Genomic DNA, 23,044 nt, shown 5'->3' with positions numbered 1-23,044 from the left:
GTATAGTACAATTATTGCATCTTTTTTTATTTACATAGGTGTGTTCCCTGAGCCGGACAAAGATCCTGTCATCCAGATTGCCAACATGGTTCTGCGGCAGGGGGAGAAGGACCCCTTCATACGCAATGTTTTCACTCTAGGAACCTGTTCTAGCATCGTAGGCTCCAAAGTGCTTTGCTTTGAGAAGGAAAATGCACTGCTTAAAGTATGTTGTCTCTGTTGCTGCTTTACGGAAGAACCAAAGTGAACTTCTGTCTGTGTATTTTTATTTTTATTTTAAGGGTTCAGATGTTGGAAGGGAGACTCGCTCATGATTCTATACCTTTTGACATAAAAAAAACACACATACTTATCTTTCTTGCTCTCCCCAATATTCTTTCTGAATCGTTGCCGCTGCACAGCGCTTGCTATGTTTGGCTTATGCACTTGCCCGCTCAAGCATTCAGCAGCCACTGATTCAGCGTTCAGTGGTCATGGATACTGAGTGGGCTGTGCGTGTGCTGACCTTAAACACTGCTAGGGCTGGAGAACAGCAGTGGGGGTGAGGAAGTTGAGTGTATATATATATTTTTTTTTTGTTTATCTCCTTCCCCAGGTTGAGAACATTACATAAAAAAATAATAGTTCTTAATATCCCTTTAATCATGAAAACCCCCTGTAATCCCAATATAGGTCTAGTCCTGAAGATGGGTTAAAGGGATACTCCACCCCTAGACATCTTATCCCCCATCCAAAGGATAGAGGATAAGATGTCTGATCATGGGGGCCCGCCGCTGGGGACCCCCACGATCTCCCTGCTGCTCTCAGCGTTTGTTTATAGCATCAGGTGCAGCGCCGGAGGCTCGTGACGTCATGGTCACGCCCCCTCGATGCAAGTCTGAGGGAGGGGGCGTGACGGCCATCACGCCCCCTCCCATAGACTTGCATTGAGGGGGCGTGGTCGTGACATCACGAGCGGACCGTGAGATCACGAGCCTCCACTCCACATCACCGGTCATCCGACACGGAACAAACTTCACTCCGTGCACCAGATTTCTGGGGTGCCGCAGCAGAGATCGCGTGGGTCCCGCCTTTGTGTAGGGGATAAGATGTCTAGGGGCGGAGTACCCCTTTAATTTGCGGCCTCCATAGACATGTCAGAAGGTGACATTGCTTGAGAATTCCATCAAAGTTTACATGAACATGGATCACACACCATTTCTAATACTTGTGGTTTTGATGTTAGGCTGTGGGAAGCGTTGTGTGGTTTATTGATCTCTAAAATAAGCCGATTAAATAATTCTATTGTTCCCCTAAAATAGGGAAATGAATTCCTCTCTGTCCTGAAGTAGGAGCTGCGTTCACCGCTATTTTTATGTTTGTTTTGTTTTTATGTTTGAGCACTTTATGAATTGTTTGCTCAGTGCTATAATAATACACACAGCTCATCTTTCACCACTTACTTTCTTGCTGTTATTTACTTATGAAGAATTTGCATGGCTCTTTGTAAGAAGCAGAAACTCCCCTGCATTGTAACACAGGGCCTCTTACAGAACAATGTCTACATTTGGGAATTATGGGGGAGATTTATCAAAACCTGTCTAGAGAAAAAGCTACTGAGTTGCCCATAGCAACCAATCGGATCGCTTCTTTTCACAGGCCTTTTTAAAAATGAAAGAAGCGATCTGATTGGTTGCTATGGGCAACTCAGCAACTTTTCTCTTGGACAGGTTTTGATAAATCGCCCCCTATGTGGGAGATTTATCAAAACCTGTGCAAAGGAAAAGTTGCCCAGTTGCCCATAGCAACCAATCATATAGCTTCTTTCATTTTGCAGAGGCCTTGTTAAAAATGAAAGAAGCGATCTGATTGGTTGCTATGGGCAACTGGGCAACTTTTCTCCTGGACCGTTTTTGATAAATCTCCCCCTATGTTTCTATTTTGAATTTGGGATTTTAGTTAAATTTTTATCCTTGCAAGACATGGAAATTATCTAATCTTGTACAACCCCTTTAGGGCAGTTTGTTTTTGTTTTGTTTTTTTAAACCACCACAGTTTTTAAGCCAAAGCCAGAAATGGATCCAGGAGATAGTAGTAGTCCTTGTTCTATATTTTCTTGTTTTGGCTCAAAAACAAAAATCTGCTGTGTGAAAGCATCCTTAAGGGTATGATCACATAAATGCTCTTAATAAAATGCCTTTAAAGGGGTACTCCGGTGGAATTTTTTTTTTTAACCAACTGGTGTCAGAAAGTTAAACAGATTTTTAAATTACTTCTATTAAAAAATCTTAACCCTTCCAGTATTTATCAGCTGCTGTATGCTCCACAGGATTTTGTGTATTTCTTTCCAGTCCACAGTGTGGACCACAGTGCTCTCTGCTGCCACCTCTGTCCATGTCAGGAACTGTCCAGAGTAGGAGCAAATTCCCATAACAAACCTCTCCTGCTCTGGACAGTTCCTGATACTGACACAGGTGTCAGCAGAGAGCACTGTGGTCAGACAGAAAGGAAATTAAAAAAGAAAAGCACTTCCTGTGGAACATACAGCAGCTGATAAGTACTGGAAGGATTAAGATTTTTAAATAGAAATAATTTACAGATCTGTTTAACTTTTTGGCATCAGTTGATTAAAAAAAAAATAAAAAAAAAGTTTTCCACCGGAGTACCCCTTTAAAGGGGTATTCCGCCCCTAGACCTCTTATACCCTATCCAAAGGATCTCTGTGCAGCACCTGACGTTCATTTAGAACTCTGGGTGCGAGCGGCAGGGGTCATGAGGTCACGGTCACTCAATACAAGTCTATGGGAGGGGGCATGACGGCCGTCACGCCCTCTCCCATAGACGTCACAAGGGGCGTGACTGTGACATCACAACCCCTGAGGCCCGCACCCAGCGTTGGAAACAAAATGTTCTGGATGCTGGGGCAGCGGAGTACTCCTTTAAGTCAGCTTGGACTTTGCTATGTGGATTTTAATGTGTTTTTTTTTTTTTTGCCCACTTATAAAGCTGCCCTAAAGGTTGAAGCTGCAAGGCTAACAATTAGTTGTGCATGAGATGAACGGTGGTAAAATAGTGGGATTACCACAATTCATCATTGTAGCAGGCAGCATTACAATTTGTACTTCTAGAAGTTCTTAGTTTACATGCTCTGTAATCCTCGTTCTATTTGAGCAGCATACTGACCTGTTCTATTTCTATCTCAGGCCTGGGCGGAGTTCGTGCGCATCATTGATCCTGATATTATAACTGGCTATAATATTCAGAATTTTGACTTGCCCTACTTGATCAACAGAGCTCACACCCTAAAGGTAACTTAAAGACTATGGATGCTTTTGAAAAACTTTGTTTTATTCTTGCTTTGTACTTAATTGCCCCCCCCCCCCCACACACACACACACACACACACACACACACACACACACACACACACACACTTTCTCCATTAGTCTATTAAAAATGGTGCTTAGTTTGTCTTCTACAGCCTCTATAGCAGTGGTCTCCAACCTGCGGACCTCCAGATGTAGCAAAACTACAACTCCCAGCATGCCCGGACAGCCAACGGCTGTCCGGGCATGCTGGGAGTTGTAGTTTTGCAACATCTGGAGATCCGCAGGTTGGAGACCACTGCTCTATAGCGTGCTGTGTGAACTATATTTTTTCTTTACACTTGTACTCAGCCCATGTGATTTTTTTTTTTCTCTGCCTTTTATCTGCTTTCCTTCCTTTTTCACCCCTTTGTGGGCTGAGCTGTCCTCCAAGGATTCTTTCACCCCTGTTTACAATCTAAGCTGGTGTATAACCCTCTTACTGCTGCTATCTCAGACACTGAGAGCAAAAAGTCCCTCAGATGTATTATCTTATCTCTTTCTGCACAGCACCTAAATGGTTGGATACTTTTAATGAAGACTATATGGAAAGTTGCTTTCGTAAAACAAATAAACAGTAAAAAAAATTTTTTTTTTTTTTAGAAAGACCCGATTTAATGTGTTTTTGCTTTCTTTATTCTCTTTTCCTATTGTTTTGTGACTACAAGTCCCAAGGCAGCAGACTGCATGCAAACCTTGTATAATCTGATTGTATTTTTATCTCCTTTTCATCTCTTGATAATGTATTATTTGTATGTAAGAAGGAGATGGCTGAAAAGGGAGAATCCCTGACGGATTGGGCTCCTTCTGTTCCCATAGAGAAGCATAGGCGTCCATTGGATCTTTTTTCATGCAGAATGCCTCTGTTTTTACCTCCTGTGTATGTACCTTGGTGGTTCCATTGTTCCTGAATAAAGCAAAGGCATTTCATGTTCGCTGTGGTTCTGGATATGTTTTTTTTTGTTGCTGGAATCGTTGAATAGTCCGAGATGAGACTGTCCGAACCCGTACACATAGGATGGGGTGAACTGTAACACCGTTTGGAGCAGCCATACCTTTTGGCTACTTCTTCTGAAACTTTTATAATGCTAAAATTCACTTTTTCAGACAGTCAGAGAGGCGGGGTCAGGGGTCCGCAATGCCCGGGGGCCACTGTGTGCGCCTCTCCCCTATGTCAGTGCCTGGCCTGCTGTGTGACTTACACACAGGTCCACCCTGCATGTGCCATCGCACACATGCATAGTAATAGAGGCAGGGGGAGCGAGCACTTCTCACCGTATAAGTGAGCAGCAGCTTATGTGTGGAGAACCTTTTTGTCAATTACTCAGCGTGGTAAGGTGACCCCGGGGCATTGCGGACCCCTGACCTTGCCTCCCTGACTTTTGCTGACTGTCTGAAAAAGTGAGTTTAGCATTATAAAAGGCACAGAAGAAGCAGCCAAAGGTTTGGCTTTATTACACATGCACACAGCTTTTACATAGTGGGCATAGTTTCAGGGTGCGTTCACACGGGCACAGTTGCGGATCCGCTGACAAAGGCCCCTAAAGTGCTACCCTCTTTGTGCCTGCTAATAGCGGCAATCCGCTCAGACTCAGGGAGCAGGGGGAGCGGCCGCGATGTGCGGATACACTGCGACTCGCACTTCACTGTGTGTCTGCTGGTAGCGGCGGATTGCCGCTATTAGCAGGCACAAAGAGGGCAGCACTTTAGGGGCCTTTGACAGCGGATCCGCAGCTGCGGATCCGCTGACAAATACCCCCGTGTGAACGCACCCTTAAGGAGTATTTTGAAGGGTGAACTAACACCTTCATATGTGATCAGTGTTTTTAGTTAAAGGGGTACTGCAGTGGAAAACTTTTTTTTTTTCTTTTTTTTTTTGAAACACAGTGCTCTCTGCTGACATCATGACCACAGTGCTCTCTGCTGACATCACGAGCACAGTGCTCTCTGCTAACATCTCTGTCCATTTTAGGAACTGTCCAGAGTAGGAGACAATCCCCATAGAAAAGACATGCTGCTCTGGACAGTTCCTAAAATGGACAGAAATGTCAGCAGAGAGCACTGTGGTCATGATGTCAGCAGAGAGCACTGTGTTCCAAAAAGAAAAGAATTTCCTCTGTAGTGTTCAGCAGCTAATAAGTACTGGAAGGATTAAGATCTTTTAAAAGAAGTAATTTGTTTAACTTTCTGGCACCAGTTGATAAAAAAAAAAAAAAAAAAAAAGTTTTCTGGCTTTGGCTTAAAGGGGTACTCCGCTGCTCAGTGTGCAGGGAGCTCGTGATGTCATAGCCCCGGGAGGGGGCGTGACGGCCGTCACGCCCCCTCCCGTAGACTTGCATGTGAGGGGGCGGGGCGTGACATCATGAGGGAGCGGGGCTACGACATCACGAGCTCCCTGCGCCGGCACCAGCGTTTGGAACAGTTTGTTCCAAACACTGAGCAGCGGAGTACCCCTTTAAGCTAAAGCCAGCAGTGGGTCACAGAAGGGGCAAATCTTTCCTTAATAGTTTTTATCTGTGTTGATTCCTCTCGTTTTAAAGGGGGCAGGGCTACGACGTCACGAGCTCCCGGCTCCAGCGTTTGGAACAGTTTGTTCAAAACGCTGAGCAGCGGAGTACCCCTTTAAATTAGTGATCAACCTTAGATGTAAATAAGTATTAACTGAGATTTCCTTTATACAGGTCGACAGTTTTCCATTCCTGGGGAGAATGAGGAACATGAAGTCTGTGATCCGAGACTCTTCCTTCCAGTCCAAGCAAATGGGCAGAAGAGAGAACAAAGTCATCAATACAGAGGGCCGGGTTCAGTTTGATCTTCTGCAGGTATTGTTAGTTATTGTAAATATACCAGTCAGTTATCACAGTATACACATAGGCCCACGTTCACTAACAATGGTGGATTTTGTGCCATTGTATGTAAAGTTGTAGTTTCGAGCACAAAATTAATTGAAAGGCGCACACTTCTGAGTGAATTTGGTGCATGAGGACAATCAACCAAAAAAATCTAATCTTTGCCAGTTTTGGGCCAGCATAGCTTTGCTCCAAAATTGGTGCTATTTTCAGGCTTCCCTAGTTATGGAGACTAAAACTGCATCACATGGGAGACCATGCCTATTTTCTAGTAACTCTTAAAAATTTGTCAGGCAATAATAAATAGCACAAATACAATATAATCTAATTATAATTTTTTGGGAGCAGTTTGACAAAAATGGAAGTGAATGTGGGCCGTAATGCTGCTTCTGGTTTGAAGCAAGCAGCAGATGACATATTCTTTTACAACTTTATAGTATGCTTAGAGGTCAATTTTATTTAATACCATCCCCAGGCCTGGGACTTCACAGTGCAGCTCAGGAAATTACTTGTGGTGTCCGGCCTCGGCCAGTGATTAGTTGAGCAGCAATGTGAGGTATTGAGCCCCAGCCCCGATCTTCTTTTTGTGCTTGGGCCCAATATGTCACATTGCATCTCATAACAACGACGTGGCCAGCCATTTACTGAGCTGCATTGTGAGGTCTCAGGCCTTAAATCTAGGAAGAAGACCTCATCGGAGGCCAAGGCACCGATCCTGGGGGAGGGGTGGGTGATAAAGGTTTATTTATTTATGCAGGCATTCTGTCTATATTGTTAAAAATGCTTTTTACTGGAGTACTCCTGCAAATTTTCAGCTGTGAAAAAGGTTTTCGTGCAGTGGAAAATCCACAGCAGACCCTATTGAAGTCAACGACATCTGTTACAGCTAAAGCTCGCAATAGATCCACCTGTGTGTACCCTCAGGGGGACATGTATCATTATTTGTGTACGGTAGAAACAGTTTACCCCTTTTGCCAAATTCTAAATTATGCGCTGAAGTGCTAAATTTATCAATCAAGCGCATTGAGTTTCATAAATTGAGGGCAAATATAGTCATCTCCCCATACCTCCACTCTTTGAGAAATGAAATCCATGATTTAGAGCGTCTTGATTTGTGCAGTCCAAGATGGCTTATATTTGCGTTAAAAATATGGTAATTGCGCAAGATTTCTGCGGGTAAATGAAATGTACACATTTAATAAATTCGAGCGTACTAAATATGTCACTCCAAGGTACACCGAAGCCTACACATTTGGAGGAAATGCTCCAGCAGAATGTACGCCAAAAAAGACGCAAAAAAACAGCTTGTGCAAAATTTTGCACAAAAATTTTAACACAAAACAGGGGTTAAATCTTTAATACATGTCCTCCCTTGGTGTATGTTTACACTTGTGTATTTTGGTGATTATTTTCTGGAGCTGATTTTGCTGCCCCTTAACTTCAATGCATAGCAAATCTGCACATGGAAATGTACCCGTGTATTCACACTTACAGGATCTGCTGCAGATTTCCTGCATCAGATTTCATATTGTTAAATCAATACAAATAGGTTGTAAAATATTACTTTAAATCTGCAGTAAATCCTGTATGTGTGAATCTGCCTTTATAGAGGAAAGCAAGTAATTTGCCTTCTGACCAGCCTCTACCAGTAAGGGACTCTAAAGTCAGTTTCTGGGTTATCTGGCCTGGAAATATTTGTCTTTTTCCTGATTGGCATTGCTAGCTCATTTGGTTTTACATAAACAGAACTTATTGTATTAACCAATAATCGTCTCTAAAAATCATTAATTTGTACATGATTTGATTTATCATTTTATTCAGGTGCTTCTGAGAGATTACAAGCTGCGTTCCTACACCTTGAATGCTGTCAGTTTTCATTTCTTACAAGAACAGAAGGAGGATGTTCAGCATTCCATCATTACTGATCTGCAGGTACGGCTTCATTGTCAGGTTTCCAGTCCCAATATTGTCATAATACAAACTGGTGAAAAGAAAAAAAAAGCGTAAAGTGATGTCTACTTTAGGGCTGGCAACACTCAAATCGGAATAATCACTGCATGACATATTGAATAGTTTTTTATTTCATTTTAGGATTTCATCCATTGTATTATTTGCAGGACTGAATAATTTGCAGGACCTTGCTGGTCATAGGACTAACAGAACACTTGTTGCTCAACCAGCGTATGGTCTAGCATATTGTCTGCTATTTCTTGGATTTATCATCCTTTATATTTGCCAGTGAATGTAAGACAAATTAGAAGATACCTCGTGTCTATGGAGATATCAAGTGATAGTTATGATAATTGAGTTGTTTTATACAGACGCAACCGTAGGGCCCTGCAGTTTGTGTACACACAATTGTTTTTACACTATATATTTTAGATTAAATTGGTTAATTTTCTGATATTTGTCTGTGAATAATTTTTTCTAGAAAGACCAAACATCCAACATACAGCTATCTTGCAATAGGTAGTGTGCTGAGGACTGAATAATCCCTTTTTTGACAATTTAAAGGGTTACTCTGCTCCCCAGCGTTCGGATCTCAATGTTCCGAACGCTGGATGCGGGATTCCGTGTTCACGCCCCGTCCCCTCGTGACTTCACGCCCCGCCCCCTCGTGACTTCACGCCCCGCCCCCTCGTGACTTCACGCCCCGCCCCCTCGTGACTTCACGCCCCGCCCCCTCGTGACTTCACGCCCCGCCCCCTCGTGACTTCACGCCCCGCCCCCTCGTGACTTCACGCCCCGCCCCCTCGTGACTTCACGCCCCGCCCCCTCGTGACTTCACGCCCCGCCCCCTCGTGACTTCACGCCTCGCCCCCTCGTGACTTCACGCCCCGCCCCATCGTGACGTCACGCCCCACACCCTCAATGCAAGTCTATGGGAAGGGGCGCGACTGCCGTCATGCCCCTTCCCATAGACTTGCATTGAGGTGGCGGTGGGTGACATCACAAAGGAGCGGGCGTGAACACGGAAGCCCACACCCAGCATTTTGAACATTGAGTTCTGAACGCTGGGGAGTGGAGTAACCTTTTAAAGGGGTACTCCGGTGGAATTTTTTTTTTTTTAATCAACTGGTGCCAGAAAGTTGAACAGATTTGTAAATTACTTCTATTAAAAATCCTTAATCCTTCCAGTACTTATTAGCTGCTGAAATCATGACCACAGTGCTCTCTGCTGACATCTCTGTCCATTTTAAGAACTGTACAGAGTAGGAGAAAATCCCCATAGCAAACACATGCTGTTCTGGACAGTTCCTAAAATGGACAGAGATGTCAGCAGAGAGCACTTTGGTCATGATGTCAGCAGAGAGCTCTCTGTCCCAAAAAGAAATAAATTTCCTCTTCAGTATTCAGCAGCTAATAAGTACTGGAAGAATTAAGATCTTTTAATAGAAGTAATTTACATATCTGTTTAACTTTCTGGCACCAGTTGATAAAAAAAAAAAAAGTTTTCCACCGGAGTACCCCTTTAACTATTTCCACACCTCTTTTTTTGGGTGAGAGTTTTCAGTTAACCTCGCACATTTATGGCTGTTGAGCTGCACAACCCTATTCTAAATTTCAATAGGGACAAACACTCTGCTGAGTATAGGTGCAATGACAGTCGTCTCTGTGTCATGGTGCCTGGACTCTGAGTCACTACGACAGGCCAGAAGTTAAATAAAATATATACACTTTATATAGACTTTATGTACAATTTTTAATTTTTTTTTTTTATTAACCTCTCTGTTAGCTGGTGAAGATTAACTAGTGATGGAGGTTGTTGTTTGCCAAAATGTTATGTACTGTCATACTGTTTAATGTGGGGAGGCCCCTCCAGTTACTGTCTCATGACCAAATGTAGTAATCACATATCATTTATAAATAATTAGCATAAACGTAACATAAATGTCTCTCTATGAATTTGACAGAATGGAAATGAACAAACCCGCAGGCGACTTGCTGTGTACTGCTTGAAGGATGCCTACCTACCCCTGCGCCTCCTGGAAAAGCTCATGTGTGTTATTAACTACATGGAGATGGCACGTGTGACCGGCGTCCCTCTGAACTACCTCTTATCCCGGGGACAGCAGATCAAAGTTGTATCACAGCTTCTCAGACAGGTATCTTGCTAAAATTGTAAGACATAAATCTGACAGGTTATAGGAATTATGCTGTTACTAGATGCCAGGTTGGAATAATTTCTTTTGGCTAAGCTTTTAAATCGGCTGGTAAATGCATTTGAGGGCAAGAACAATCTTATGGCTGTCTGTATTCTCCTTGGTTCTCTTTTAATCACTTTATCGTGCATGATACAGGAGGTCTTATAGGGGTACTCCGCTGCTCAGCGTTTGGAACAAACTGTTCCGAATGCTGGAGCTGGTGCTGGGAGCTCGTGACGTCATAGCACCCCCCCCCCCCCTCATGACATCACATTCCGCTCCCTCGATGCAAGTCTATGGGAGAGGGCGTGACAGCCGTCACGCCCTCTCCCATAGACTTGCATTGAGGGGGCAGGGCGTGACTGCATGAAGGGGAGGGGCTATGACGTCACGAGCTCCTGGCGCCGACTCCAGCGTTCGTCACAGTTTGTTCCAAATGCTGAGCAGCGGAGTATCCCTTTAACTCTTTACCATTTTATGTCCCTCAGTAGCCTCAGCGGTAGCAAAAATTCTCACAAACACAAACTTTGGGATCAGCTTGAAATTGTACTATATAAACTTGTATACTTGGATTTTGTGCAATAGATATAGCCGGGACACTTTGCACAAACAGAATAGTTACAGATTTTTATAACCTCCGACCATTGCTTATCCATTATCGGGCCTTTAAGATTTAATATGCGGGGGATTTCTGATGATAAAATATATCCAAAGAATTTAGAATACAGGTACATTCACATGGGACAAATGTGGGAAAAAATTGTTTCTGCAGCATGGATTTTTGTAAAACCTGTGCAAATGAATAAGATAATCGCAAAACTGCCTGCAGCTTATGAATAATTCCTGAATGTCTGATAGCTTAGGCACTCCAGAAACTGTAGAAGAGATGTACAGGAAGATGTGCATTTGTGCAGCACTCTACTTAGTAATTTTTGGTAAATCAGTTGCAAATTATTGTTCCCATAAAACTACATTTGCAGTAGATGCATGCGTGTATGGCCACTTCTCTAATGTGCTGGTCAGGAGATAACTCCCCTCCCACCCAAACAAAATGTAGACTTTGATTGGCCCTCGCAGTCTCAGATGGAGATACCCTTTCAAGTTTTAGGCTGGGCTCACACATAGCATTTTGGTCAGTAGTTATAGTTCAGAACACAAAAGAAGGTGCACATCTTCCCGGGATTTTCTTTGTTGGTTCCATTCCTGGTTTTGGCTGTAAATACTGACCAAAATGAGGTCTAAGGGGGAGATTTATCAAAACCTGTCCAGAGGAAAAGTTGCCCATAGCAACCAATCAGCTCGCTTCTTTCATTTTTTAACAAGGCTGCTGCAAAATGAAAGAATCAATGTGATTGGTTGCTATGGGCAACTTTTCCTTTGCACAAGTTTTGATAAATATTCCCCCTAAATGCCTGCCAAATATGGACCTAAATACTCTTCTTGAACCCAGTTTTAGTTGGCTCCTTTGGGGTAGCACAGTCTGCCCAATGTGGGCCTAGGCGGGAGGTTAAGCACCTTTTGTTGGTAACAGTTTCCTAAAGATTCCTTTGCTTCAGACATAACCATGGTTTGCGCCCAGAAGGATAGATGTATGAAAGTACTAGTGTTCTGCTATAATCTGTGGATAATCTCCCTCACTTGAACTTTCTAAAAAAATAAATAAAATTTTATAAATATATATATATATATATATATATATATATATATATATATATTTACACTGCTCAAAAAAATAAGGGGAGTGCTTAGAGTACCTTTCATCAAAAAAACTTTTCGATATGTTAGAGCTGATTGTATATTGAACAACTTTGTAATTGGATTTATTATTAATTGCTTCCTTTTATGTGTATTTTCCTTTTTGAAAATGTGGCCACTAGGGGTCTATGTAGGAGTCCCTGGCCGCAAGCTTTTTAATTGATTTTGGACTCTCACCGGCCTCGCAGTGAGTCCAAAATCGCAGCGTTAGTTTAGAAAAGTTTATTTAGTGACAGGTACTCTTTAAACAACACAATGTAACTCCAAGTCAATCACACTTCTGTGAAATCCCACTGTCCACTCAGGAACCAATCTACAACCTACACAAGTGGCTCAGGTAGTGCAGCTCATCTAGGATGGCACATCAATGCGAGCTGTGGCAAAAAGGTTTGCTGTGTCTGTCAGCGTAGTGTCCAGAGCATGGAGGCACTACCAGGAGACAGGCCAGTACATCAGGAGACGTGGAGGAGGCCAACAACTCAGCAGCAGGACCGCTACCCTCTGCCTTTGTGCAAGGAGGAGCACTGCCAGAGCCCTGCAAAAGGTCCTCCAGCAGGCCACGAATGTGCATGTGTCCAAACGGTCAGAAACAGACTCCATGAGGGTGGTGTGAGGGCCCGATGTCCACAGGTGGGGGTTGTGCTTACAACCCAACACTGTACAGGACATTTGGCATTTGCCAGAGAACACAAAGATTGGCAAATTCGCCACTGGCGCCCTGTGCTCTTCACAGATGAAAGCAGGCTCACACTGAGCACATGTGACAGACGTGACAGAGTCTGGAGATGCCGTGGGGAACGTTCTGCTGCCTGCAACATCCTCCAGCATTACCGGTTTGGCAGTGGGTCAGTAATGGTGTGGGGTGGCATTTCTTTGGGGGGGGGGGGGGGGAGCACAGCCCTCCATGTGCTTGCCAGGGGTAGCCTCACTGCTATTAGGTACTGAGATGAGATCCTCAGACCCTTTGTGAGACCATATGCTGGTTCGGTTGGCCCTGGGTTCCTCCTAATGAAAGACAATGCTAGACCTCGTGGCTGGAGTGTGTCAGCAGTTCCTGCAAGAGGAAGGCATTGATGCTATGGACTGGCCCGCCCGTTCCCCAGACCTGAATCCGATTGAGCACATCTGGGACATCATGTCTCGCTCCACCCACCAACACTGCGTTGCACCACAGACTGTCCAGGAGTTGGCGGATGCTTTAGTCCAGGTCTGGGAGGACAACCCTCAGGAGACCATTTGCCGCCCAGTGGCGTTACTAGGGTTGGTGTCATCTGGTGCGGTAGAAAATTGTCACCCTATACCTAACCCCCCCCCCCCCCCCAAAGTAAATTTTTAGCCTGTCGTGACAGACGCCACTGGTGTAGCACATTGTGAAAAATTCCAGAATAACAATCAAATATACCAATTGCCACAGAATGGGAAAGCGGTAAAGAAGTTTTCACCATTTAAAACTACAGCTCCCAGAATGACTTAAAGGGGTACTCCGGTGAAAAATATTTTTCTTTTAAATCAACTGGTGCCATAAAGTTAAACAGATTTGTAAATTACTTCTATTTAAAAATCTTAACCCTTTCAGTACTTATCATCTGCTGTATGCTCCACAGGAAGTTCTTTTCTTTTTGAATTTCTTTTCAGTCTGACCACAGTGCTCTCTGCTGACACCTCTGTCCATATCAGGAACTGTCCAGAGCAGGAGAGGTTTGCTATGGGGATTTGCTCCTACAATGAGGTGTTAGCAGAGAGCACTGTGGTCAGACAGAAAATAAATTAAAGCAGAGTTTTACAGCGGAGTACCCCTTTAAGCAGTGGTAAGGTTATGCTGGGAGTTGTAGTTTCACTCATCATAAGGGTACGTTCACACGAGCGGATTTTTGCAACGTATTTCGCTGCGGATCCGCCGCTGAAGGACCCTCTGTATTCTGCCTTCACATGTGCCTGCTTGTAGCGGCAATACGCCGCTACGTACAGACACACTGAAGCAATGTGCGACACACTGAAACCGAGAGCTGCCGCGACGTGTGAGTATACTGCGCATGTTCATCTAGGAATGCTCGAAATTGATGGTATGGTGTGGTATATGGGGTACATAGATAGTGGGGCCATTCTTCATCAATGGAAACCTCAAGGCCACTGGATATGCTAAATTGCTACATGATGATGTGTTTCCCTCTTTATGCACTGAAGCTGCACGTTCCCTGAGTTTTTCCAGCAAGATGGTGACCACCACATTATGGGTGTCAGGTCCGAGCATTCCTAGATGAAGAGTTTCCTGGAAAGTGGATTGGTCGTCGTGGGCCAGTTGAATGGCCCCCAAGGTCTCCCGATCTGACCCCCTTAGTCTTTTATCTTTGGGGTCATCTGAAGGCAATTGTCTATGCTGTGAAGATACGAGATGTGCAGCACCTGAAACTACGGATACTGGAAGCCTGTGCTAGCATTTCTCCTGCTGTGTATATAGTAGTATATAGCAGTGTATACGGATACTGGAAGCCTGTGCTAGCATTTCTCCTGCGGTGTTGCTATCAGTGTGTGAAGAGTGGGAGGAGAGGGTGGCATTGACAATCCAACACAATGGGCAGCATATTGAACACATTTTATAAGTGGTCAGAAACTTGTAAATAACTCATGAAAGAATAAAGTTACGTTAAAACCAAGCACATCATTGTTTTTCTTGTGAAATTCCCAATAAGTTGGTGTCACATGACCCTCTTCCTATTGAAAAAACAAAAGTTGGATTCAAAATGGCCGCCATGGTCACCAACCATCTTGAAAAGTTTCCCCCCCCTCACATATACTAATGTGCCACAAACAGGAAGTTAATATCACCAACCATTCCCATTTTATTAAGGTGTATCCATATAAATGGCCCATCCTGTATAATGGTTGGTCACAGATATTATTTAGCTCCTGGTATCCCTTGCTGACCAGTGGGCCACCTATATAGCCAATCCTATGACTGCACTGACGGACAATGGTGTTGGTCTTGTGGACGAAGTGATTAGTTCGCTCACAAGGTGACTTCATTCTTCCTGCTCTGACTACCTAAATTATGTAGTCTCAACGGGCAAGAAATAAGTGGCAAGTCTATTGCTTCTTACTTTATTCGATCACTGTGTGGATACAAAACTTTCTTGGGCATAGACGCCAGTGTGTAGAACAAGCTGAAAGAGCTAATGCAGCGTTTCAATGGATCTTTCTTAAAATGTCATATATTTTTTTTCTTGTGTTATTGCAGATCATTCTCGCCATCTGACTTAGAAATTACAGTGGTCCCTCAACATACGATGGTAATTCGTTCCAAACGATCCATCGTTTGTCAAATCCATCGTATGTTGAGGGATTCATGCAATGTAAAATATAGGAAGCTGTACTTACCTGTCCCTGCCGCTCCGGACCAGGTCCTCACCGCTCCCGATGCTGTCCAAGGGGCTCCCGTGTCTTCTTCGTGATCCTCCGGCTTCTTCCGCAGGGTCCGGGCCTCGCTTTCTGGTGACGTTATGCTGCTGCGCCGGCGCGGCGTGCGTAGTGACGTAATAACGACGCCAGAAAGCGAGGCCCGGACCCTGGAGAAGATGCAGAAGACGCCGGAGGATCGCGAAGTGGACCCGGAGCAGCGGGAATAGGTAGGCGAACCTGCCCAGGATGCTTAAACTGCTATCAGACAGCAGCTTAAGCATTTTGCGCTGTCGAATAGCAGTTAATGCAATGGCCCAGACATATAAAAGCATCGTATGTCGATGTTGACATCGACATGCGATGGCCTCTGAGAGGCCATCGTATGTCGATTTCATCATATGTCGGGGCCATCGCAGGTCAGGGGGTTACTGTATATTGGCCCAAATTTATCAATCTGTCTGAAAGGTAAATGTGTCTGATTTTAGTCTTTGATAGCAGCCAATCATAGCTTGTCTTTCATTGTCACAGAGCAATTTGAGAAGATATAAGAACAGGATGACTGGTTCTCAAGGTCTTTCAGACCTTGAGAACCAGTCATCCTGTTCTTATATCTTATTTAATTTTGCTCGGGTGGAGTGGAGATTACACCCAGACGAGAGTTCTCTGTCACCATACAGATGGAGTACACCTCAAATTTTATTTTATCAGACAGCAATTTAAGAAATAGCAGCAAAAGCTGAGCTCTGATTGGTTGTTATTGGAAAATTATAAACATTTGTTTCACACGGATTGATAATTCTGGGCCATTGTGTATCATTTTTACACTAAAGCTGTTTTGGTTATTCAAATTAGGCAATGAAGCAAGATCTGGTAATGCCAGTGGTGAGGTCAGAAGGTGGCGAGGACTACACTGGTGCCACCGTCATTGAACCCGTTAAAGGGTGAGTAAACTCTTCCGCCTTCAACTGCTGAACATCTTAGCGGGAACATGGATTTATTAGAGAGGTTGTAACCGCACCATAAACAGCCTGTGGACAAATGTGCCAGTGTTTCTCTTTCCTGCATCATTTATTAATCCATCACTTTTCTTGCAGATATTATGATGTGCCTATTGCAACTCTGGATTTTTCATCCCTGTATCCATCTATTATGATGGCTCATAATCTCTGCTATACTACCTTGTTGCAGTCTGGATCTGCTGATAAATATGGGTAAGCGTTTTTCCTTTGATAAGCCAGTCCCTAAAACGTAATACCAGAAGTCGCCTACAAATACAGATTTTAGATGGAGCCAATATTAATGTATTTGACTGAAAACATTTTTGTAGTAGCTGGTTCCCATGGGCTCATATTGGCTTTAGAAAAATTAATTTACTTCTCTCCTATCAACAGGATAGGGGATAAGAGTCAAATTGAAAGGTTTAGGGGGGGGGGGGGGGGGGGGTGTTGAAGGTACGCTGAAATGTCAGACCATGCTGGAGCAGGTTTAAATACAGTCTAAAGCATAGATCCCGAAGTCCATGCGCAGAATTTATCACGAGCCGTGCGACCTTTGATAAATTAGGCGCACAATAGACCAGCCTAACCCTCTGTAGTTTGGTCTTTATTGATGCGGGAAATAGACAGCTTTGAGAACTCTCCCCCAATGAATGGAGCGATGGTGCACATGCGCAGGTCACTTCTCCATTCAAAACAAATTAGTAAGTCAGTAAAGTTATGTGACTTTTTTGCTACTTCCGTTTCCACCATAAAGTCGCTACTTCCGTTTCCACCATAAAAAAAAATACTTGCATTCTTTAAGTATTTGATGCTTATGTCGTACTTCTGAATCATATCGTATAACTGTTGAGAAAATGGCAGCCTATTTTCTGCCGCTAATTTTGCTACCCATTGACTTGAATAGGTAGAAAAATATGTCCCATGTGGCTCTACCCTTAAAGGGGTAGTCCAGTGGTGAAAGACGTATACCCTATCCTAAGGATAGGGGATAAGTTTGAGATCGCGGGGGGTCCGACCGCTGGGGCCCCCTGCGATCTCTCTGTACGGGGGCCAGGCTCTCTGGCCAGATAGCGGGTGTCGACAACCACACGAAGCGGCGGCTGACACGCCCCCTCAATACATCGCTATGGCAGAGCCGGAGATTGCCGAAGGCAGCGCTCCGGCTCTGCCATAGAGTTGTATTGAGGGGGCGTGTTGGCCGCCGCTTCGTGCGGGGGTCAACACGCCCCCTTCCCGCGGGCTGTCGGGGCCCCGTACAGGAGATCTGCAACTTATTCCCTATCCTTAGGATAGGGGATAAGTTGTTCACCACTGGATATCTCCTTTAATGTCATTGACTGCAGTTGACTGAGAAGGAGCGGCGTTTTCTCTCTAGTATCGAGGTTTAAGGCTTGTTTGTTCTCTTTCTTCAGGCTCAACCCTGAAGATTTTATCAAGACCCCAACAGGAGATTGTTTTGTTAAGTCCACTGTAAGAAAAGGGTTGCTGCCTGAGATTTTGGAAAATCTCTTATCTGCCCGAAAGCGGTGAGTAAACCTGACATCATTAACAATATCCTTTTTTGGTTCTTTACTTTTAATTGTAATTTTTCTCATGAAGGATTCAGTTAGACTAATTGGTGGGCTCTCCTCTCTTATACCACCTTTTGTTTGGCACCCCTCCCGCTAACCCATATTTTGGCCTCTTTTTTTCCTATCTGCACAGAGCCAATCAAGTCACAATATAAACAATTTCTCAACAATGCCCTGGAGATAGTGCTGGGGTAATATACAAAAAAATCCAAACCCCACCCCTAGAATAAATTCCAGTTGGGGGTGCAAAACCCCTTTAAAGTGCACCCTCCCTTTAAAACTTAAGTGGGCCTCCAGCTGGAGGTCTGTATATGGCCCTGTGCCTGCAGTACTACAGGGCCAACTGGATGAGGACACTGCTGTTGTTTAAAACCATAGATAACCTGCCTAGATAGGTTACTATGTGCCTCTTACCCGCTTGTGGTTAGTGGATCGTCTGTGATATAAACTCGTTCTGCTTGCTCAAGTCGGGTCTAAGCGTGCGGGATATGCGGAGCAGGTATCCACTGGGAGCGGGCGCTTTGATCTTGATATAAGTCAATATTTCCAAACGTGCTGTAGTTATTTAGTTAGGCTCGCGCTGGGGTACATCAGAATGGTACTGCTGGTGATGCTAGATGCATTTCGGGGAACCACATCCCCTTTTTCAATAGCTAGAAAAAAAGTCAACATGCAGATAGAAAAGCAGGGAGAATGTGTCCTTTTTATAGCTCCCTCATGGAAATCACTGGCCAGGTGTTCCATCAGTCCTGGACTGGAGCTGGCCGGAACGGCCCCAATTTACTAAGATTCTCAAACGCTGAGCAGCAGAGTACCCCTTTAATGATAAGTATGTTTTAGCTTCAACAATTCATTGTGTATTTTGACAGTATAAAATAGGTCGTCCATTATTTTCCTCTCTTCTGTAATTTTTCTTTTCAGAGCAAAAACAGAGCTTAAAAAGGAGACTGATCCCTTTAAACAGAAGGTTCTGGACGGTCGTCAGCTGGCGCTGAAAGTAAGCGCGAACTCAGTCTATGGATTCACCGGAGCACAAGTTGGAAAACTACCCTGTCTCGAGATTTCACAGGTAAGGGCCCGAGATTTCACAGGTAAGGGCCCTATTACTTGGCCCGACGATGCACAGTAAACAAACCTGATTGTTGAAGATTGGTTCCCATTTACAAAGTCTTTACAAGGTTTGGGGGGAGGGCCACAATATTGATCGCTGGAGCGTTCATGCAGCCATTTCAATCACCTGTCAGCCGCACATAATGTACAGTGCATTTGGACAGTTTGAACCCTTTCACTTTTTTTCACATTTTGTTATGTTGTGGCCATGTCACTCCGACTGTTCATGACTCTGGATAAAAGCCTTTTTTAATATCCTAAAGCCACTCACAGTCCTTGCTTCTCACTGTCTGAGTATCCTTTAGGTACTTCCATGTGTCTCTTACTGAGGAGAGGCTCCTTTAAGGACACTTTGCCATAAGGCCCAGATTGGTGGAGGGCTGCAGTGATGGCTACCTTCTGGGGCAACATGTTCTTTCTTTCCGCGGAACAATTTCAGCGGCAAAATTGTCCGTCGCTGAAATTCCGCAGTGTGAATGGGTCTCGTGGAAGACCCATTCACACTGATGGTACTGTTCAGTGTGCGGAATTCTACTCGCCGAATTCCGCAGTGTGAACGTACCATTACCAACCTCTATTACTTAGCTAGGTGGGGTGGCCAGCACTAGGATGAGTCCTAGTTGTTTTAAACCCCCTTCCCTCTCATGTCCAATCAACTGAATTGCCCGCAGGGGACTCCAATCAAAAGGTGTTGAAACATCTCAGAGATGATAAAGAGATGGGAGGAGATAGAGATAAGTGTCATTGCAAAGGGCCTGAATATTTGGCTAGGAGAGAGTCTACTTAAATTTGCCAAAATATTGATGCTAAAAAAAATTATTAAATAAGTGTGTGTGTGTGTATATATATGTGTGTGCATATATATATATATATATATATATATATATATATATATATTTTTTAATATTGTACTTCACATAGGTGTTTATCCAGAAGGGCCCTGTGATATAACACCATTATTATTAAATGTATTTTATTGTATTAAACAGTCATTTTTTTATAGTTACTCTATATCCCAATCTTGTCAAAATAATTAAAACTAGTATTGTTATTTGGGACCTGGTAGACATTGTGCACACGGGGAGATTTATCAAAACCTGTCCAGCGGAAAAATTGCTGGTTGCCCATAGCAACCAATCAGGTCGCTTCTTTCATTTTGCAGAGGTCTTGTTAAAAATGAAGCAGCAGAGGAAAGAAATGCAGAGATGGCGCAATATAGTGCAATTAATCCTTATTAAAAAGGGGCGGACAGCTGTCCAAAAAACAGAATATTGCTCACCTATGGATTTTGTGCAGGCAGACACAACACTGGCGATCGCGTGTAGTAAGTAGCTGGAAGCAATGTTCCGTATCGGGAGGCAGCCGGCAGTCGGTCCCGCTATGCAAGCGGTGTGAATACAGGAGAAAACAGCTGGTTCTGTGAGCCCCTGGCAAGGTTCCCACAGAGCTCCGGCAGAACAATCATATTTCGGCTAGGAGGCGCACACCCAAGTATTGTGCAAAAAAGCAGGCTTTATTAATCAATAAAACATGCAGTGTGAACAGGACAACGCGTTTTGAAGGTTTTCCTTCTTCTTCAGGTCCTTTTCCAAACACTTGCGATTTGCGCAATTCCGGGTCATTACGGGTCTATGGTGACCCGCTGATCCGGAATATAAGGGGGATCGCGGTTGTTCAAGACACCCACGATCCCCCTGAAGGGATAGGAGTGAGGTGGCAGGGGTGCCACCCCTCCTATCCCTGCTATTGGCGGTTTAGACGCGACCACCAATAGCAGATCGGGGGCGGGGGCTTTACTTTCGGTTTCCCCATTCTGTCCACCCACAATAGGAGGGGCAGAACGGGGAACCGACAGAGGACCGGCGCCGACGTCCACTTACCCCGCGGGCAAGGCTGCAGGCGACCATCGGTGGAGGAGATCGGAGTCCGGCAATGTCGTGCGGCTGGCTCCCTGGATCCGACGGAAGCCGGTAAGTTGCCCAGACAGCTGTTAGGGCATGCAGGGATTTTTAGTTTTGCAACAGCTGGAGGGCCCCAGTTTGGAGATCTCTAAACTGTAGCCCTACAGATGTTGCAAAACTGCAAATCCCTGCATGCCCAAACAGCTGTCTCGGCATGCTGGGAGTTGTAGTTATGCAACAGCTGGAGGTACACAACTACATCTCCCAGCATGCCCTTCGGTGATCAGTACATGCTGGGAGTTGTAGTTTTGCAACAGCTGGAGGCACACTGGTTGGAAAATACTGAGTTAGGTAACAGAACCTAACTGAAGGTTTTCCAACCAGTGTGCCTCCAGCTGTTTCAAAAGTACAACTCCCAGCATGCACTGTCTGTCAGTGCATGCTGGGAGTTGTAGTTTTGAAACAGCTGGAGGTTTGCCCCCCATGTGAATGTACAGGGTACATTCACACAGGCAGGTTTACATTTTTCGCCGCAGCGCATACTCCTAGCGGTAAGCTCACTGTAAACCGCTGCCAGTGTGAATGTATCCTAAAAACACTACACTACACTAACACAAAATAAAGGGTAAAACACTACATATACACCCCCTTACACTGTCCTCCCCCCCCCCCCCCCCCCCAATAAAAATGAAAAACTTATTGTACGGCAGTGTTTCCAAAACAGAGCCTCCAGCTGTTGCAAAACAACAACTCCCAGCATTTCCGGACAGCCACCGACTGTCCAGGCATGCTGGGAGTTTAGCAACAGCTGGAGGCACCCTGTTAGGGGTATTCTACGCCAGTGATTCCCAATGTCCACCCCTATGCAATCCCTAATTTAGGCCTCAAATGTGCATGGCGCTCTCCCACTTCAGAGCCCTGTTGTATTTCAAGGAAACAGTTTAGGGCCACATATGGGGTATTTCCGTACTCGGGAGAAATTGCACTACAAATTTTGGGGGCTTTTTCTCCTTTTACCCCTTATGAAAAAAGAAAGGTTGGGGTCTACACCAGCCTGTTAGTGTAAAAAAAAAAAAAATTCACACTAACAGGCTGGTGTTGTCCTTTACTTATTATTTTCACAAGAGGTAAAAGGAAAAAAAGACCCCCAAAATTTGTAACCCAATTTCTCCCGAGTACGGAAATACCCCATATGTGGGCGTAAAATGTTCTGCGGACGCACAACAAGGCTCAGGAGTGAGAGCGCACCATGTACATTTGAGGCCTAAATTGGTGATTTGCACAGGGGTGGCTGATTTTACAGCGGTTCTGACATAAACGCAAAAAAAAAAAATACCCACATGTGACCCCATTTTGGAAACTACACCCCTCTTGTAATGTAATAAGGGGTACAGTGAGCATTTACGCCCCACAGGGGTCTGACAGATTTTTGGAACAGTGGTCCGTGAAAAGGAAAATTGTAATTTTTCATTTGCACAGCCCACTGTTCCAAAGATCTGTGGGGCTTTGTAAACACAAATGGCCCCTGACTTCCATTCCAAACAAATTCCCTTTTCAAAAGCTTAATGGCGCTCCTTCTCTTCTGAATATTGTAGTGCGCCAGCAGAGCACTTTACATGCACATATGGGGTATTTCCATACTCAGAAGAAATGGGGTTACTAATTTTGAGGGTCAAATTTTTTTTTTCATTTACACATCCAACTTTAACAAAAAGTTGTGAAATACCTGTGAGTTGTTAAGGCTCCCTGTACCCCTTGTTACATTCCTTGAGGGGTGTAGTTTCCAAAATAGTATGCCATGTGTTTTTTTTTTTTTGTGCTGTTCTGGCACCATAGGGGCTTCCTATGTGACATGCCCCCCAAAAACCATTTCAGAAAAACTCACTCTCCAAAATCCCATTGTCGCTCCCTCCCTTCTGAGCCCTCTACAGCGCCCGCCGAACACTTGACATACACATATGAGGTATTTTCTTAC

The 23,044-nt window shown here is 44.4% G+C and overlaps 1 protein-coding gene across 4 annotated transcripts in view; it reads left to right on the top strand.

The window, feature by feature from the left end:
• POLD1 (DNA polymerase delta 1, catalytic subunit) overlaps nucleotides 1-23,044 on the top strand; it is a 147,429-nt gene that overhangs the window by 31,568 nt on the left and 92,817 nt on the right. For all 4 annotated transcript variants that reach the window (XM_056541849.1, XM_056541850.1, XM_056541852.1 and 1 more), the window contains 9 exons: nucleotides 39-205; nucleotides 3,183-3,287; nucleotides 6,026-6,166; nucleotides 8,015-8,125; nucleotides 10,108-10,299; nucleotides 16,342-16,430; nucleotides 16,584-16,700; nucleotides 17,900-18,013; nucleotides 18,980-19,127. In XM_056541849.1, coding sequence (XP_056397824.1) covers nucleotides 39-205; nucleotides 3,183-3,287; nucleotides 6,026-6,166; nucleotides 8,015-8,125; nucleotides 10,108-10,299; nucleotides 16,342-16,430; nucleotides 16,584-16,700; nucleotides 17,900-18,013; nucleotides 18,980-19,127 — 1,184 coding nt within the window. The remainder of the gene's footprint in view (nucleotides 1-38; nucleotides 206-3,182; nucleotides 3,288-6,025; nucleotides 6,167-8,014; nucleotides 8,126-10,107; nucleotides 10,300-16,341; nucleotides 16,431-16,583; nucleotides 16,701-17,899; nucleotides 18,014-18,979; nucleotides 19,128-23,044) is intronic.

The sequence above is a fragment of the Hyla sarda genome, chromosome 10, assembly GCF_029499605.1.
Source record: "Hyla sarda isolate aHylSar1 chromosome 10, aHylSar1.hap1, whole genome shotgun sequence".
NCBI lineage: Eukaryota > Metazoa > Chordata > Amphibia > Anura > Hylidae > Hyla > Hyla sarda.
Note: the sequence above shows the minus strand (reverse complement) of the source record. Positions and strands in the feature narration are given on the sequence as shown.